Source organism: Mus caroli, unplaced genomic scaffold (genome assembly GCF_978045245.1).
Source record: "Mus caroli unplaced genomic scaffold, Mus_caroli_1 scaffold_11, whole genome shotgun sequence".
Classification (NCBI taxonomy): Eukaryota; Metazoa; Chordata; class Mammalia; order Rodentia; family Muridae; genus Mus; species Mus caroli.
Window position 1 is genome coordinate 85,689,688 of NW_028227266.1, and position 19,201 is coordinate 85,708,888.

The 19,201-nt window shown below is 41.1% G+C and overlaps 1 protein-coding gene across 5 annotated transcripts in view; it reads right to left on the reverse strand.

Annotated features, from left to right (window-relative positions):
* Snap91 (synaptosome associated protein 91) overlaps positions 1-19,201 on the reverse strand; it is a 116,212-nt gene that overhangs the window by 65,395 nt on the left and 31,616 nt on the right. For all 5 annotated transcript variants that reach the window (XM_085827814.1, XM_085827817.1, XM_085827816.1 and 2 more), the window contains exons 3-7: positions 8,334-8,476; positions 7,614-7,689; positions 6,870-6,972; positions 5,072-5,165; positions 3,555-3,666 (exon numbers count right to left, since the gene is read on the reverse strand). In XM_085827814.1, coding sequence (XP_085683940.1) covers positions 3,555-3,666; positions 5,072-5,165; positions 6,870-6,972; positions 7,614-7,689; positions 8,334-8,476 — 528 coding nt within the window. The remainder of the gene's footprint in view (positions 1-3,554; positions 3,667-5,071; positions 5,166-6,869; positions 6,973-7,613; positions 7,690-8,333; positions 8,477-19,201) is intronic.

Below are 19,201 nucleotides of genomic sequence, written 5' to 3' on the forward strand. Positions count from 1 at the left end.
AAGCTCATTAGGCTGGGGGAAATAAGCAACGAAAGGATTTCAGGAAGTCCCTGAAACTAAACAGATTCACTACCCCCAGCATATATCAGCAGTAAGAACTGTTGAGAGACACTCAAACAAGCTGATCTGCCTAGAAGGAGCAGAGACCAACTAAGCTCCTGGGAAAATACAATCTTCATTCTGTTGAGCTATCTGTGGGCTGCAGAGTGTTCTCAAGGTTTACAGATTTCATAATGCTGGAGGAGGCTTTGATGATACTGCTGTTTTTGCATCATTTTTGCTCTGGTAAGTTTCCCCCAATAAATCTTATGGTTTAGCAAGATGGTCTTTGACAGTATCTATACTTTGGTCTGTCATTGGTTGCCTATGTGGGGTATTTTTAATTTTTATTTGTATGTGAGTATGCATGTCCACAGAGGCCAGAAGAGGGTATCAGATTCCCTGAAGCTGGAGTTATAGGTGGTTATGAGCTGCCTGATATGCTGGGAACAAACCCAGACTTCTGCAACAATAGCAAATGCTCTTGATCTGAGGCATTTATTTCACCAGTTTCAGGAAGGATAATTTCCAAGAATTCAGGACCTGATGTTGTTGAGAGTCCCTCTCAACATTTTGGATATTTCACTCTTATCCCTTCTTGTCTGCCTCGCTTCTGAGAAGATATTGCATATAATTCTTAATTTTGCTTCTTTACAGGTACAATGATTTCCCCCCTCTTGATTCTTTCAAGATTTCCCCCACCCCATTTTTTAGTTTCTAGAGTTCAAAAATTATAGGCCTGTATTAAAAATACAGGCCCTGTAGTTTGGGGGCTACTCATCATAGGTGATGTCTCTGAGCTTTTGGAATACATGTTTTGGTACCAGACACCAATTTTGTAAAGTATGTTCTTCACTAGTTTAAATTTTTAGCCCAATTTTATCAGATTTAACTGATCAGGATGAAAGCCAGCCATGAACTGAGGGGCAGCTGTGCTTCGTCCCATACCAGAACACATAGGAAACCTACTTGATCTCCCAAAAGCAAAATGAAGGTGTGGGCTGGTCACAGCTCTCATGCTTGTCTGTAGTCTGCCTCCAGTAATGTGTCAGTCAGATCTTCCTATCTCTGCCCCAGTTCCCATGCTAGTTTTCACTTTTGAGTGATTCCCAGTTAGCCAGGATTTACCAAGTCTACTGGGTGGCTTCTCCAATTGCTGGAGCAGAGGTTTGTCCTGTGCCTAACCTCTCCTGTGACTCCAAAGAGTTTTCCAGCCAGCTCAGTTCTTTACGTTAGGACAATGGTGACTTCTAAACTCTTTACATATGAGGACTGGAAAGTGGAAGCTGGCTTATCCACCCAGGCTTTTAAGGAATGCTGACTCTGAGATGCTGCTGCCGCTTGGGGATTGATATGAGTCAATGTTCCACCACTTTGGATAGAAGCTTATGACCAGGAGTTAGATCTAGTGAATGTACAAAATGACCTGTGGGTACTTCCCTTGGTTCCTAAAAGGGATATACTTTGACACCAGCAAAGTTGCCACAATTTGATGATTCCTGTGCAGACCCAGGAATAAAAATTCTACTTCATCTCTGGGTAACCTGCATATTTTGTTGGTGAAAAAAAAAAAGTTTTAGAGGTTAACAGTGGTTACTGTAAACTTAATCAAGCAATAAAGCCTACTCACAGAGACCCAAATGTGTCCTCTTTCATCAGAGGAGAATTAGCACAATTCTTGGCATCTGGGAAGTAGCTACTGAGGTACAAGATGCATTTATCTCTATCCCAGAGTCCATCAGAAGTCCACTGTCAGCAAGCAGAGGTGGCAGTTACAACCTTTGTCTCATCTTAAGAACATCAACTTGTGTGGTGCCACAATCCCATAGGACATTGCTCTGATGACATCAGGGTATTGGTTCTTACTGGACAGGAACTTCAGGCATCAGGCATGTCTTGGTAAGAGGGATAACTGGCAAAGGGGGAGGTAGAATCCATGAAAGTTCCTGGACATGCCACCTTAATAAGGTTTCTGAGTTTCCAAAGGTCTGGGTAGTTTAAAGAATGCTTTATGTCAGCCGGGCGTGGTGGCGCATGCCTTTAATCCCAGCACTCGGGAGGCAGAGGCAGGCGGATTTCTGAGTTCGAGGCCAGCCTGGTCTACAAAGTGAGTGCCAGGACAGCCAGGGCTACACAGAGAAACCCTGTCTCGAAAAACCAAAAAAAAAAAAAAAAGAATGCTTTATGTCAAAGGTACATTTTGCACCTGGAGCCGCTTGTAACTAAGGCATAGTTCAGAGTCTGCCAAGCTGCCTTGATTTTGCAGGAGACACATAGAACATGTGAGCATGCTGCTGTAAGAACTGTCATGCACGGTGACAGCAGAGAGCAGAGCTCGGGCAACAGGAAGTTCCATAACTGCTCCAAACTTAGGCCACCAGAGCCTTGGTGCCAGAAGAATCTAAAGGAGTATGCAATTGATTTACAGGTTGTGAAATCCCTCTATCATGTTCCAGCACAGGCCTCTAGTGATAACAGAGACATTTCTTCAGATAGCAGTGATGTCCTTTAAAGGAGTTGTTGTTGGCTTACTTCTAGAGACCAAGATTCTGACCAAAGAGAGTGAGGTGGGTGGTCCTCAGATACACAGTGAGCATTATGTAATCAATTAAGCTGTAAAGTTGGACAAACATAAGGATACCCTAGGATATATATCAGCCAAGCAAGACATGAATAGGTAGACAAGTTGTATGAACATTGGGTCATTTCCAGAGTGTCTCTCACGCACAGCCATGTCTCATTTATCCTTTAAATCATATCTGTGGTCTTTGGGAAATTCTTTATGATCAGCTAACAAGAGAAGAAAATTGCAGTTTGGTAGTAGCTAGAAGTAACACACGAAATAATAACTCTGCAAAGGGGTGACCTGAATATGAAAATGAAACCTTCATAGTAGGCCAAGCCTTTTGTAGTATACTGTCCACCTTTGCTCCTGCAGCAAGTCTTAGGGAAGGCCACCAAGTCATGGGTAGCATCTGGGTTGGATGATAGGGACTTTGCAAAACTAAGCTGAAGTACTGATTACAAGGAGTTCGGGATAGAACTGGATGAAGGAAGTGGATGGGCCTTTAAAACAGATAAATATCACAAGGCAAATTTCCCCATATGCAAATCAAGATGCATACACTACCAACAAGCTTCTAGTTATAAGGGGAAGAAAATGCTATCTGAGTGTCAGTGACGTCAGAGTGGAGACTGAACAGCACAGGATTCCAACTTTAGCTGCCATCACTGCTAGTCTTCAGTGAGACAGGTCTTTTAGGAGGGAGGAGATAATAAACCTGCCTACCTTGTACGAGATGTCTACCCTAGGGATGTAGTTATCCTTGTGGCCACACAGCTCAGCCAGCGGCACCATCAGGAGTCCCTCAGTAGCATGAGTCTCACACAACCCTGCCTCTGCTGAGGTACTCACTACAGTGCGCAGGAAGCTAGACAACAGATTCATCCCTGCAGAATTTGTCAGCCTTATCACAACCCAGTCAGCCCAAATGGGCCACAGCAGTGTCACTTACCAAGTAAGTTAATGACGCCGTCATTGTAGCAAGCAAACAGTTTGATAAGGTCTTTGAAAAGAAGCATAAATGCAGCATTTATGACGCCATTGGTTAGTTCATTTGGATGCACCTAGAAAAATGAGCATTTAACTTTAGCTGCACATCATCAAGTCGTCATAAGAAAATGCCACAAATGACCACTAAGAAATCTACTCACATTCACTTGTTATTTTATTAAACCTAGCAACACCAAAGGACTGGCTGCAAACGCTTCAATTATCTAAGCTAGAACCCATTGTAAGGAAGAGGAAAGCTGAAAATCGATAAATACGAAGAAAGAAAAAAACACTAAGATTAGACATCCAATAAAGATCTTACTGTAAAATCTGTCAAACACCAGTGTGACCGTCTGCAGTTTCTACTTCAAATTTCACAAGAGTGAGTTGTTACGAGCAGGGCTCAATTATAGTCTAAGCCATAGAACCTTAACAAAGACTTTAAGCTAGGAGTATTTGAAGAAAGTATTCTAGACAACTATCAAATTACCGGGGAGCTGACAATGACAGCTCGAAACTTTCCTACACGTCAAAATAGTTTTTTTTTTTTTTCATGAGTCAGGTCCTCTTAACTCTTATTTTTGAGTTAATTATACATTTACAAGCAGCTGTAAGAAGTAAGAGAGGTAGATTCCATACGGCATTGACCTAGTTTCTCCCAAATGTAATGAGAGAGCTCCCAGAACTCCAGTTAGCCATGTCACAGCCATACAGTATGACACAATCAGTAGACTGCATTCTGAGCTCCCTGGGTTTTACTTGCATACACTTTGGCTGTATCCAGTTCTATACAGCTTTATCACACATGTGCAGTGATGTATCTTTCACCACAACCAATTCAGGCTATAGTTTTTTAACTTATTTTTTATTTCATGTGTATGACTATTTTGCTTTCATGTCTATCTGTCTGTCTGTCTGTCTGTCTGTACACCCCTCGAGTGCCTGGTGCTTATGGAGGTCAGACTAAGGCATTTGATCACCGGGAACTGGAGCTGGCGAATTGAACTCAGTTCTCTATGAGAGCAGCTGCTTTCTTAAGCACTGAGCCATTTCTTTAGCCCCGACAGGTATGTTTTTTTAACCAACAAATAATACTTACTGACTCTACCAGAAAAGAGTTGTTATTTGTGATAACACAAAACCACTCTCTCTGGTGGATAGTGTCACTTAGGTAGTCCATGTCAGATGGTTTCTGACCAGGAAGCACAGTTATTTAGCTGTCTGATGGACATCTTGTGTACACTTCATCTTACAAGCACATCAAACTATCATTTTGCTCAGAATAGAAGGCTCCAGAATGCTGTGTGAAACTCTGGAACATTCTGGGGGGCCTAAGAGACTGCGTGAGATGTTGCTGTAATTCATCTACATGAAGGCCTTCTAGAGATGATCCTACGGCAACATCTAACTGACCGGCAGCCCTTTCAGAGGAAAGACAAGGACCGATTATGCAGGCAACGTTTCACATGAGGTACGTACATCAAACTCCAGCAGTGCATCGATCTGTCCCTGCAGGATTGGCATACTCTTCAGGAGCTTTTCAGGAACCATCGTCCTCATGACACCGTCAGCCCTACAACACCACAAACAGAGAGAAGCACACATCCTTGTGAGCACTGGGAATACAGGGCCTTGTCTTTGCTCTCAGGTGCACTCCTCGCTTTCCTCGTAAATCTCCTGAGATCACTGTCAGGCATGAAGAGGTTGTGGCTATCTGATAGGTCGTCCAGAAGAACAGCACATGCGCTTATACCAATGGGTCTCAACCTGTAGGTTTAAAGACCCTTCCATACAGACTGCATATCAGATACCCTGCAACCAGATATTTACATTACGACTCTTTTTTTAATTTAATTTAATTTTATTTTTTATTACGTATTTTCCTCAATTACATTTCCAGTGCTATCCCAAAAGTCCCCCATACCCTCCCCCCCAACTCCCCTACCCACCCATTCCCACTTTTTGGCCCTGGCATTCCCCTGTACTGGGGCATATAAAGTTTGCATGTCCAATGGGCCTCTCTTTCCAGTGATGGCCAACTAGGCCATCTTTTGATACATATGCAGCTAGAATCACCCATGGAAGGAGTTACAGAGACAAAGTTTGGAGCAGAGACGAAAGGATGGACCATCTAGAGACTGCCATATCCAGGGATCCATCCCATAATCAGCCTCCAAATGATGACACCAATGCATACACTAGCAAGCGTTTGCTGAAAGGACCCTGATATAACGACTCTTTTTAATATACGTTTATTTCTTCTTAAAATGATTTGTTTTTAATTTATAGGTACTGGTGTTTTGTTTGCACATCTAACTTTAGTAGGATGCTGGTTCCCCTGGAACTGGAGTTATAGACAGTTGTGAGCTGTTACGTGAGTGCTGGGAATTGAACCTGGGCCTCTGGAAGAGCAGCCAGTGAGGACTCTTAACTGCTGAGCCATCTCTCCAGCCCCCTGCCCATTATGATTCTCAATAGCAACAAAATTAGTTATGATGTATCAACGAAAATAATTTTATGGTTGGGGTCACCACAACATGAGGAACTGTATTAAAGGGTCACAGCATTAGGAAGGTTGAGAACCACTGCCTTAAATGCTGAGCCATCTCTCCAGCCCCTCTATAGACTCTTAAAATAAAATAATAAACCTTTACAACATTTTACCATTACTTTCAGTTACAAACAGACAAAAGATCTGCATGTGCTTCTGCCTGAACATCTGGCCCAGATCAAAGCATCTATTTAGAGGTAAATAAATGACGCCTGTGTATTAAAATTCATTTTTTCCTGCTTCATTGAGTCTTTCTTAAACAGTAAGTAATGTCAATAATTAAATTATGGTATGCGCAGTTTCTAGGAAAGTATTACCTCTCAAAGCTAAATCGTCACACACATGGTTTTCACCTCAACCAAAACCCATATAAATAAATATTTTCATTTAACACCACTACACACTGAAATCAATTTTGTCAATTCTTCCCTTAAGTTTTTTACATATATTATTTACATTAAGGATGTTGAGTCAGTTTTAACAAATAAAATTTTGCAGCACATAATTTCTGAGCAGCCAATCAGATTGTTATGCACGAACACACAAAGCACTGCAGGCTTCAGGGTAGCTTCTGTCTTACTGACTTCCTAAGCTGTTTCTCCAGGTGAATGTGAACCAGGCCTGCCAGGATCAATGCTAGCTGGCATATAAGCTTGGTTAAATAAATCACGTATGCCTAGAGGATTTACTGTGCTTAAGTAAATAGAAAAAGAATGAGAGCCATACCCTTTCTTCACTCTGGCAAAGTCAAATGCCATCTGTCGGTAGGAGAAAGCCTTTTCATTCAAGTATCTACTGTAACGCCGTATGAACGTAGACATATCATAACCTGGGGGGAGGGAGAGGATGGGGTCAGGACACGATGCTGTAGGTTGTACTTTTCGTATGAGTAATTATTCTATCGCTCTTCGCAACAGGCAGGGATTGTCATGGTAGCCTCTAAGAAGTTCAACACGTTGCAGCAAGCCCCATTTACCACCCACCTTCCAAGCCAAGACTCGTCCACATGGGGCGCTCTGGCCATTCAGCGTGCTGATTAAATTATCCAGCATGGAATGTCTTTTTGATTTTTTTCCCTTGCATTTGTATTTACTGTTACACACAACAGCCTGTTTCACAAGTACACACGCAGCCATGTATGTAATAGTAAGCAAATGCCATGAGTGAGCCAGATGGCTCAAGCTGCATTAACCCACAAAAACATTTCTTTAAAGAGGAGAATCTTTTTCTTTTTAATTTGATTGGCTTTTACTTCTTCATTTCCTGAGTCATTATAAATGAAACTGTGGGGCAGAGTAAGTCAAAGTGAACACTCCAAGTGACAAAATAAAATGAATAATATTTTATATGATTGTGTATAGTTAAAAAGTTAATTTAATAGTTACTTTCCCATTACTCCCTCAAATAACCAATGAAATACTCAGTAACAGTGACTGTATTAGTGCCCACCCCAGATTTGCTTGTTCTCACCGTGGGATCCACTTTTATCTAGAAAGTTGCTGAGATTGAATAGCGTATTCCTAGAGGCCAAATACTGAATAAATCTCTGAAAAACAAAGATTAGAGTTAAACACCCATATCTGTGCTTCACACCTTTAGACAATTTATGATAGTAAAGCAGTATTCTATTCATTTATTTTTACAATTTCTATTGTGTCTGCTCACTTAGTTATGAAGCATCCTACACTACTAACTTTCTCTAAGAGATAAATTGTTTTTAAAACTCCAGAGAAACATTCACTGAATCACAATTAAATTTTTTGAACTTTTACTTCTGCATATGCTAGAAACACTCAAAATCAATAGGCTTCACTAGGAATTCTGTATAAAAAGAAGTAATTTAATTTTATCATTATTTTTCACAAATAAACATTCCATTAAAGCAATTTTCATTCACACTCACAAAAAGTTACTTTCTGTAGAAAACAGCCCCCCTGAGCCTTTCTGTTAACATTTTTATTCACGACTACATTCACATAGACTATACATTTAAATGTGGCTATCTCACTGAGACAAGGTACAAAGCAAAATACACCTAAAGACAGCTAAGTCCTAGGTTGAAATTATACTCAAGACAACTGTGAAACTCGTACTTCTTCTCCTCCTATTAGTGAAAATTCACAGGTCTTAAGTTACCACCATGTTCTGCTACCCCAGGCTCTACCAAGAAACAATTGTTTATTTGGTTACCTCATTTCCATGCACCATGAGATGGTGTGTGGTCACTAAAGCTTTAAATACCACCACCCAGCTACTGTTTGTCGCCCGCTCAAAGAGGGTGTCGGCCATCTGAGGGATATTGACATTGGTCTCGTTGGTAGCCTGGATCAAATCTATGAAAATAGAAGATATCCAGTAACTATTATATATAAAATTCACCTCAAACAATAAGCTCATTACTAAAGCATGACTTCAAAATTAAATAGACAAGAGTTAAGTGAAAAAAATTATACTGTAGTATTCTTACATATGAACACATTAATATATGTATTTTAACCAATGTATTTATTTACTCTTGAACTTTTTCAGTTGAATTGAAACTGTATTTGTGCTGGTTAATTTTTGTCAACTTGACACAAACTCAGGTCATCTGGGATGAGAAAACCTTAGTTGAGGAAATGTTTCCATGACACTGGAGAGTGGCCTGTAGGGAAGTCTTGCAGAGCATTATTTTGATTAATGACTGATGTGGGAGGACCCAGCCCACTGTGGGCAGCACTATCTCTCGGCAGGTCGCCTTGGGTGTGTAAGAAAGCAAATTGAGCAAGCAAGGCAGAGAGTGAGCCTCCTCACTAGCCTCTACTTCAGCTTCTGAATCCAGGCTCTTGCCTGGAAGTCATGCTTTGATTTCCTTTCATGGTGGACTCTATAAACCCCATGCTGAAATAAACCCTTGCCTCCCTAAGTTGCTTTTGGTCATGGTGTTTTATCACATCATTGCAAAGCAAACTAGGAAAGTGTTCTTGTCTTTTTTATTTTCAACTTGCTGGCACAGAAGCCATTTTTTAAATGAGGAAAACACTAGGTGAGTTAAGTCTCTTGTCACTCTAAGCACAATGTCTTAAATACAGATACTAATCTAATACATTGTTTACAGGAAAACCAAAAACTGTATTTTTGCAACATAGTATCTAAAAGTCTACCCCTTTTGTATCTAACTTTTAAAGCATGCTAACAAATACACTGCCCTGTGATTAGCAGAAACACAAATAGCTAATGAGCAAAGTATATTCATCTACTACCTTCATTCAGCTCTCAGAGAACACCATGCAGTGTTTGGTTATGATCTGGCTCTTTTTTTGGAGGGGGGGGGGTGATTAGCTTAAAAAGTCTTATTTGTGGAATAGATCCTACTGATGGGTAAGATAGACGTGCTATGTAATATATTTCACTATCCACATCTTCCCATTCATACAACTCAAGATGAATGGGAAGCTATATAAATTGGGGCGCAGGGATGTACAGTGCTCAGAAAAAAAAAAAAAACATGCTTAGTGTTGAAATGTAGCTGGGCAGTCAAAGATAATGTCTGTCTCTGATATGTCTCCAGGACCCTGCTCTATCAGCAAATGAATAGAATTTGTGACAGACATCTAGTTTCAAGTATAAGGTTGTTCCACGATACTATCTCATATATAGCATAATGATTTCTTTTTTTCTTTTTCTTTTATTTTCAAACAACTATTGATAGGCTTGGGTGAAGCATATTTTGTATACATTTTGTCCAACAGGCATTTGCTGTGTGCAGTGCTTGGGGAAGCACCATGCAGGAAACAGACCATTTCCACTCTTCAGCAGCTCCTGGTGTGGTAGGTCTGTATCAACCTGAACAGCACAACAGGAACAGAGGGCCTTCGGTTTTAATAGCGGGAAGCCTTAGAAGCTACACCTAGAAAGGACCAGGAAAGCTTTCTTGACCGATGAGAATTACAGTGAAAAATATTGGGGGAAGATATGTTGAGAGGCTAGGCTTAGTTCAAAAGGATGTGAACTAAGGAATAATTATACTTCAGACACGTCATTAGTCAGAATAATTGTTAATACTCCCAAGTTTAGGTGCTGAGAGCTTTTTTTGGAGGGAGAGTGATTGGCTTAAAAAAATCTTATTTGTAAAATAGATCTTACTGATGGGCAAGTGTAGATTTTGAGTGAAGTGCAGGATAGGCTTGTCTCTGCATTTGCATCAGAGAGTTGCCTGGGAACTAAGGTAGGTTGTCTGCAGGGTGTGTGTATGTGTCTGTGTGTGTATGTGTGTGTGTATGCATGTCTGTATATGACTGTATGCCTGTTTCTCTACCTATGTTTATTTGTCTCTGTGCCTTCACATGGGCAGTACACATGACTGCAGATGCCTATGGAGACCAGAGGTATCAGATGCCCTAGAGCTGGAGTTACAGGTGGTTGTGAGCCAAATATGGCTGACAGAAATCCAATTGGGATCCTCTGGAAGAGAACTGTGTGCTCTTAACCACTGAGCCATCTCTCCAGTCTGAAAAGGACTTTAAAGACATTAATTTTTATTATTTTTAAATTATATGTTTATGTGTGTCTGTTTGGGTATACACATGTGAGGGTGGGTGTCCTCAGAAGTTAAACACATTGCATCTTCAAGCTTGAGTTATGGGTGATGGTAAGCCATCTGACATGGATGCTGGGAACCGAACTCAGGACTTCTGGAAAAGCAGTATGCAGTCTTAACTGGTAAGTCATCTCCTTTGCCCAAGAAGAACCGTTTAAATGTACATGCACCAGGGACTCTTCATTCGAGATTATATACTTCTGAACAGCTCTGGTGGTAGAGGGGCTAAGTATATGAGGTCAGATACACGAGTCTTATTTTTTTTTTTTTAATTTTTTTTTACAAACCCTTGTGTTGAGGGCTGACTTTCAATAGATCGCAGCGAGGGAGCTGCTCTGCTACGTACGAAACCCCGACCCAGAAGCAGGTCGTCTACGAATGGTTTAGGGCCAGGTTCCACACGAACGTGCGTTCAGCGTGACGGGCGAGAGGGCGGCCCCCTTTCCGGCCGCACCCCGTTTCCCGAGACGAACGGCTCTCCACACCGGACCCCGGTCCCGACGCCCGGCGGGGGGAGACCCCGACGAGTCTTATTTAGATTGAGGAGTTGCTTATTGTCACGGAAGAGCGACATATAAACTCACTGAAGAATTGGATTACATCACAGAGTTGGGGGTTGTTGGGGATTGGTTCCAATGCTTTGAATTAATCTGGCCTTCAAAATTGGGAATCTGTGTCCAAATGCCAAAGGTCCTTGTCCCCAACTGGTTTTTGATCTGTCAATAAAGAAACAATGGCCAATGGGTGGGTAGAGAGAAAGAAGTGGAACTTTTAGGTTTGTGCGGGATAGGAACTGGAAGGGAGGAAGAAGGGAGAAAGACTATGATTCAAAAGGAGGCAGATTGGGTTTATAACAGAAGGGAAATCATCCGAAATGTAGGTGAGAAGGAGTATGGCCCCCGGAAGGGCTGCCCAGAAGCATCTTGGGCAGCAAAGACTAGGGGGCAACCCAGGAGACAAGGCATCAAAGGTAAAATATAGAATTCGAGGGCATTAAATCAGGAGTACCCGAGGGAAATGTGTGCTAAGAGTGCAGAGGATTAGAACTACCCAGCCTTTGAGCTAGTCAAGGCATATTAAAATTAACTGGTGTGTGTGTGTGTGTGTGTGTGTGTGTGTGTGTGTGTGTGTTTCGTTGAAAAGGCCAGCGGGTGGCTGGATACATGGCCTACTGGGAGCACAAAGTGGTTAGCTAAATTTATTGCAGCAGTGGGGAGGAATTCTAGCAGGCAAATACCAAGACAATTTGTCTTTTACAAACCACACTATTCTGCGACTATCAAGTACTATGTCCACGATGCACACGGGCACAGGATCAGGAGCATTTACCCCTGCATAAAAAGACAGGTGAAGATAAAGGAGGAAGTCACAAAGCCCCACCAGGATGAGGTGTGGGGGGAACTGAACAAATGAGAATACAGGAAAGGGTGGAGGAGAGACAAGGAACAGAAATAAGGCAGCAGGTAAAACTGACTGGACTTGCAGGTAGAGGAACGGATGTTAAAGGGAGGCAGAAAAGACTTCTCAGGCAATTTCACATCTTATTCTGGGGACCAGGAAAACACTATTTACCGAATCTATCTATCTATCTATCTATCTATCTATCTATCTATCTATCTATCTATCTATCTATTTCCACTATATATAAATGTATGTGTATATATATATATATACTTATATATATGTGTGTGTGTGTATATATAGTGAATATATATTTATATATAATACATAGTGAATATATAATCACTATTTATTGAATATATAAATAAAATATATTTATTATATATTATATATATATGATAATTTTAAAGAGCTGTTGGTCATCTATGTTGAAATGTGTGATGAGGGACTGAGAAAATAGACTCTATCTTAAGCTTAGAAGAAATATTTGGCCTAGATACAAATTGGGAGTCACTGGCAATAAGAGCTGAAACCACAAACAGAAGCTGTAACTCACAGAATGTGAAAAAGAAAAAAAGAAAAATTACATGAATAAATAATCAAAATTTTAAGAACTCTTAGATTATAATTTAATATCTTCAGAAGGTTCCAGGAGCAGTTAGGTGTCATCAGAGTCAAATACTATACAAAGTGCCATTTTACTAAGCCACTCAGTGGACTCTAGAGCTGGCAGACTAGCTACCGTACTTGGCAATGAAACTGTTACAGTCAGTCTCACTAAAGGGAAAATGGGAAGGAGAAAATTTTTTATTTCTGAAAAACAAAACAAAACAAATGGGAAATAACAGGCTAAGGCAAAGTAGAACAACATAGAAAGAAATCACATTTATAATCAAAGTACATATAACCGAGAGGCTGAAACCATAAGCAAAGCCAGATGGATCCTATCTTAGCTTGTTTCCACATTTCCTGTGTCACGGTGACAGGAGAGTATTTAATGCTATTTTGTATGTGTGTGTGTGGGGGGGTGGGTATTACTATGATGCACAGTGTGTGTGTGTGTGTGTATGGGGGTATTACTATGATGCACAGCATAGGGGGCATTGCTATGATGCACAGTGTTTGTGTGCATGGTGGGGGGGAAAGTATTGCTATGATGCACAGGCTGGCCTCTAACATTTGGACTCAGAACCACAGTTGTACACCACGTCACCTACCTGTTACATTCATCTTTCTATTTTCTGTGTCAGTCTGGCAAACTACTGCTTCCTGGGGAAATCTAATCTGCCCCTTGCTTTTGTGAATCTTTGTTAAAACACAGCAATGCTTACCTATGTGTCATCCAAGTCTGCTTTCACTCTACAATGACAGAGGTGAATATTTGTAATACTCAACTCAATTCAGTGGGCCCCAGAGCCTAAAGCATTTTACTCTCTGACCCTGTGTAGGAAACACTTCGTGTCCTATGTCTTTATGTGAGAAGTATGCATGAGGTGTGGGTCTTGCAGAGCAGTGGTGCCTTGAGGAAAAGCAACTGTATGACTGAAGTGCTTCTCTCTGAACCACTAATTTAAAGGAAGTGTAAGAGACTTCAAACTACAACGACCAGACTCTCTACTATCACAGAAGTAAGAGAGTGGGACCAGCAAGATTCCTCAGAGGTTCTATAGAGACTTGCCTAACAACTGAGTCTGATCCCAGATTCCACGTGACTCCTGCAAGTTATCCATCCAATTGTCTGATCTCTACAAGTGCCCAGTGACACGTGCATACCCATACCACACACACACACGCACACACGCACACACACACACACACACACGCACGCACGCACGCACGCACGCACACACATGCACACACACACGTGATAGGGATCTGTGTGTGCAGAAAATAATAATTTTCCCTAAAAAACAAAACCAAAGAGGATTATTTTGTAGCTCTTCCAAGTTTAATTCTTTGCTTTCTTTTTTTCTTTTTGTTCTTTTGGAACAGGATCTCACTATGTAGCCGTGGCTGGACTGGTACTTGCTATGTAGACCAGGTTAGCCTCAGCTCACAACAGTTTGCCTGCCTCTGCTTCCCAAGAGCTGGGATTAAAGATCTACACCACAACATCCATTTCTAGTGTTAAAACACCCTACATTGTGTTCATCGATAATTTAAGAGTTACAGAAGAGTTACAGAAGCCAGGCTATGACTGAGATGTTTTATTTCTAGAACGACTTGGCTGTCACACTCTTTATTTTTTTTTTTAAACTTTTTTTTATTTATTTATTTTTTTAATATTTTTATTACATATTTTCCTCAATTACGTTTCCAATGCTATCCCAAAAGTCCCCCATAGCGCCCCCCACTTCCCTACCCACCCATTCCCATTCTTTTGGCCCTGGCATTCCCCTATATTGGGACATATAAAGTTTGCAAGTCCAATGGGCCTCTCTTTCCATTGATGGCTGACTAGGCCATCTTTCGATACATATGCAGCTAGAGACAAGAGCTCCGGGGTTCTGGTTAGTACATCATGTTGTTCCAACAATAGGGTTGCAGATCTCTTTAGCTCCTTGGGTACTTTCTCTAGCTTCTCCATTGGGAGCCCTGTGATACATCCAATAGCTGACTGTGAACATCCACTCCTGTGTTTGCTAGGCCCCAGCATCGTCTCACAAGAGACAGCTATATTTGGGTCCTTTCAGCAAAATCTTGCTAGTGTATGCAATGGTGTCAGCGTTTAGAAGTTGATTATGGGATGGATCCCTGGATACGGCAGTCTCTAAATGGTCCATGCCTTTAAGAGGTGACCATGCCAATCTCTGCTCTCATTTGTAGACGATTTATGTTTCTGCTGTGTCTCCTCATTAAAGAAATGGTTTCCATTTAAATAATTTCAAAAACATAAAAATAAAGTCATAGCCACAAACATGTAGAAACAGTTATTAGTTACTGAAGTCTAAGTACTCTCTATGCTATGTTTGAAGTTTTCAGAATTCAATTTTAACTAAAGTTGAACTTTGAAAAATAAAACTGGTACTCTAAACTCTAAAATTTATTATAAATTTCTCCTTTCTCCTCTTTTCCCTCCGTTGCTGTCTCTCAGAAACTTCAGCCTGCTTTCAGGCAATAGAAATGCATCTGCATTTTATAAATTTTACATGAAGAGAGCCAAGCCATTTCCTCAGGGATGGCCTGGATTCTTTTCCTCCAAGTAATTACACTGAGGCTCATCCACGTTCTACAGTATTAATAGTCTATGCCACTGCACTGCTGAGTGGTTGCTATATAGAGACATACCGATGCTCCTGTATCTATTTACCTTTCCCTCAATTATCAATTTTTAACATTACCCTCGAAGCTGCGTGAGCCTCTCTATATAATTGTACATGTGTGAGCAGGTATATAGTTTTATTTCCCTTGCAAAATCACTTGGGGATAGATGAATTGGGTCACTTTCTGATACTTAACTTTAGGAAATTACTTCAAAAAATTATCAGAGCTAAATTCCCATTGGAGGTGAATGAATGAGCATTCTATCCCAGGACATCAACGCCAAGGCGTGAGATGGTCTTTTTGTACAGTTCCTCCACTATTTAAGAGCTATGCCATAACTCATGGTGGATTTGGTTTGTCTTTCCACAACAACTAGAGTTCACTTAATATTTTTAAGCTTTTCAATTGCTTTGGGCAGAAGAGTAAATACAAACCCTTCTCACTGTTCTATCCAGCCACAAAATATAAACCTCTCATTCAACAATTGAAAAAACTGTCATAGGGAATCTCTTTGAGATAAGTTCATTCGTCAATAAGAAAGAAATAGAAGTAAAAAAAAAAAAAAAAAACCAACCAGAACACCTTACAGACGTAAACAATTATTCTCTGAAATAATACAATAAATAGCAAAAGCCTGAACTATCTCCAGATTCATGGTTACTTCTTTTTCTGTGACACTGAGAGACACTTGAAGCATATGCAGGGTGGGTCATGACAGGTCCCCTGTGACCCCTTGCTTAGAATGTCCTATAATCTCTTTTCTAGATTATCTCTAGCATGAGTAGATGTATTTGTGGGAAAGTTACTGCCCATGGCCTTCTCTAATCGCAGCCTCCCTAGAGCCTCCCACTGTCCATTGAATGAGCCCCAAACATTTCAAGCATAAATCTCATACCTTATACTTACACCCCCAGGCCTTCACTTACAGTTGCACCGTTAAGTATAAGGTTTGTAACTTATACTTTACCGTGAGAACACAGCCTTTCATTAGAAGGCTCAGCTACCTTACTAATCTTTTCTATGCCAAAAATTGTGTTCTACCAAAATTATCCTAAAACTGTTTCAAGCTGTTCTTATTGCCTAGGCTGTCCCTGTCATCACTGTACTGAGACTCAATCTAGAATCAGTCTCAAACAGGCTACCCCATGATGCTCTGATATTGCCCACAAGGGGAAAGGAGGCTTTGATCTCACCTTCCAGACAGTGAAAGGGATGGACATAGGGCTTGGGGCCATGGATGAAGTTTGCAGGCTGATTTTGCTACTTATGGACAAGCTATCGTGGTGCCTGTGTGGGTCTGGTTTTGCACCTAGCCATGGGGATAATATTAACTACTTTACAGAACAGACACTGTCATTTATGCTAATCACCACCTTAACACAGCTCCACTGTGGTCCTCATTACACAGAATTGTAGTTGTTGCTTCACACATGTGTCTCTTCCACCAAGCTCCATGTCCTACAGAAAGACGTAGGGAATCCCTTGGTACCAAACATTGGCCTTCATTTAGAAAAGACAATTATCTGAGATAGCTATACCTAGCTTATTATCTGTCCCAATCCAAAACAATTTTAGGCAGGCACTGTACACCCGTTATCATAGCAGTCAGTATATAAGGAAGGAAGATGGCCAGTTCAACATGAGCATGGGTTACAGGGAAAGACTTTATCTCAAATACTACTACTGGTAGGCTTTCTTTCACTAGATCTTACTGGATGAAACAGAATCAAACCAGACAGAATGAGTTACTTTCTATTTCATTGCTGTATATATATATATATATATATATATATATATATATATATATATCAATTGGCCTTAATTTAGAAAGATGTCTTCTATTCCATTTAGAAAATCTCAAGGGGCTGGTAAGATGGCTCAGTGGCTAAAGATACTTGCCACCAAGCCTAAGGAGCTGAGATCCATCCCTGGAGCCACATGACAGAAGGAGAGAACTGACTCCTTCATGTTATCCTGTGATGTTTGCACATGCATCTTGGCATACATGCCACCTTGCCCCAAGACAGATAGATAGACAGGCACTGACAGACATACACATACAAAATAGAAAAAGAAATAAAAATGAATATATTCTTTATGTTTGTATGATTTTTGTCAAACCCACTAACTAGAAATTTCCTTTCACTGAATACTGGAATGAAGAACACCATCATATTTTAACCAAAACTCTCTCATATAAATGAGAAGTCTCTATACACACCAAAGCCCAATGGCAGATGAATTATCAAACTTTAAACATCCCATCACCTAAAACAGCTCAGCATATTTGTTGTGAGGTATAACTAATATATCTTTAAACACTTTTAGTTCTTATTCCCCCCCTTTCCCTTTTTCTCTCTACTGTCTATTAAGGATTTCGTATTTATGTCCCCCTCAAAAGACACAGGTGGAAACTCTAGTCCCCATTGTAATCACACTTAGAGGTATGACCTTTGTAAGATGATTTAGTCATAAGAATGAAGCCCTGAAGAAATGAATTGGTGCCCTTGTAAAAGACACCCAAGAGAACACCTTCTTTGTGGACAGAATGCAAGGTTAGGCAGGCTGACATTTGTCGGCAGCAGGGCGCCTAAAAGATGGTGCTGGCCTCCTGCGCAGGCGCAGGCGCCAACCCCTCCCGAGCGGGTGCATACAAATTAAAATGCCGGCAGACTGACTAATCCCAGGAGGACACATAGCTCTCCCCAGTGCTGGGGTGTATATAAGCAGTCCTCCCTGGGTTTCAGGGGTTCCCGTAGCATCGAGGTGTTCCTGAAATAAAGCTGTTGAGAAGAATCCGACCGTGTTGCATTTTTTCTTGCTGGACGAGGTGAGCGCAACAGACATTGGCCATGACAGCCTTCCAACAGCCACACTAACTTTCTGGCTGCAGAACGAGGGAGGTGCTATGCTATGCTATGGCACACCTCCCTCCCTACATGCTTGGGAGTAGTACCAGGCAGCTCAGGCAGGTATACACTGGTAAGCAGAACTAAATGTTTGCTATTTGGAGAACAACAAATAAACGGACGTGATTCAGAAGTTTTCCTAAAAGGAAAGACATTAATATGCCCTCACCGGTAGCCATTTTCTTCTCTCTGAGCCAGAAGAAGCCCATCTCTGCCATGCCTGTCAGGAAAGTCAAGCTGGCAGGTTGGTGCCATGTTACTCTCCCATGTGGTTAGGTCCTGGGTAGCTGTCTGCCCAAGTCACCTGAGAAACACTTCCCTTTGTGATAAAGAGACTGTAGGGTTAACAGGGCAGCATAGCACTTTCTATCCCACTTCAAAGCTCTCTCTGAGTTTGGTTATCTGTCTCTGTTCCTTCTGTGCATGTACTTATAAAACCATGTGTGCGCCACACCATCTCAGGATAGGAGGGACTGCCAACAAGACAGAGGTAGCAGAGACGACACAACAGACAATAGATCTGCATACTGACTTCTACTCAATGGCCAGAATATTCCTCCTCCAATAATGGCACTGGTCATTTCATTGAGTATTCTGTTAAATACATATAAATGAATGTTAACTGGTACAGATGAAAACAAAATACAGCAAAGCAAGAGAAATGAGGCCAGCAAGCCCTGAAGTATCTTCTAGCTGTAATAATCTTTGGTCCTAGAGCAGCTGTGTCTTTTCAGAGTGCCTGACAGCCTGACATTGTCTGCCTCTGGAGTAAGAGCCCTTTGACTAGAAGTCTACCATCGCGTGAGTCCTGGCAAGAACTGAGACAGTAGGCACAACTGAAAAGGTTGTTTTAGGAAGGTAAAGGGATTGTCTTGTAAGAAAGATGACCGAAGCATGTATAAACA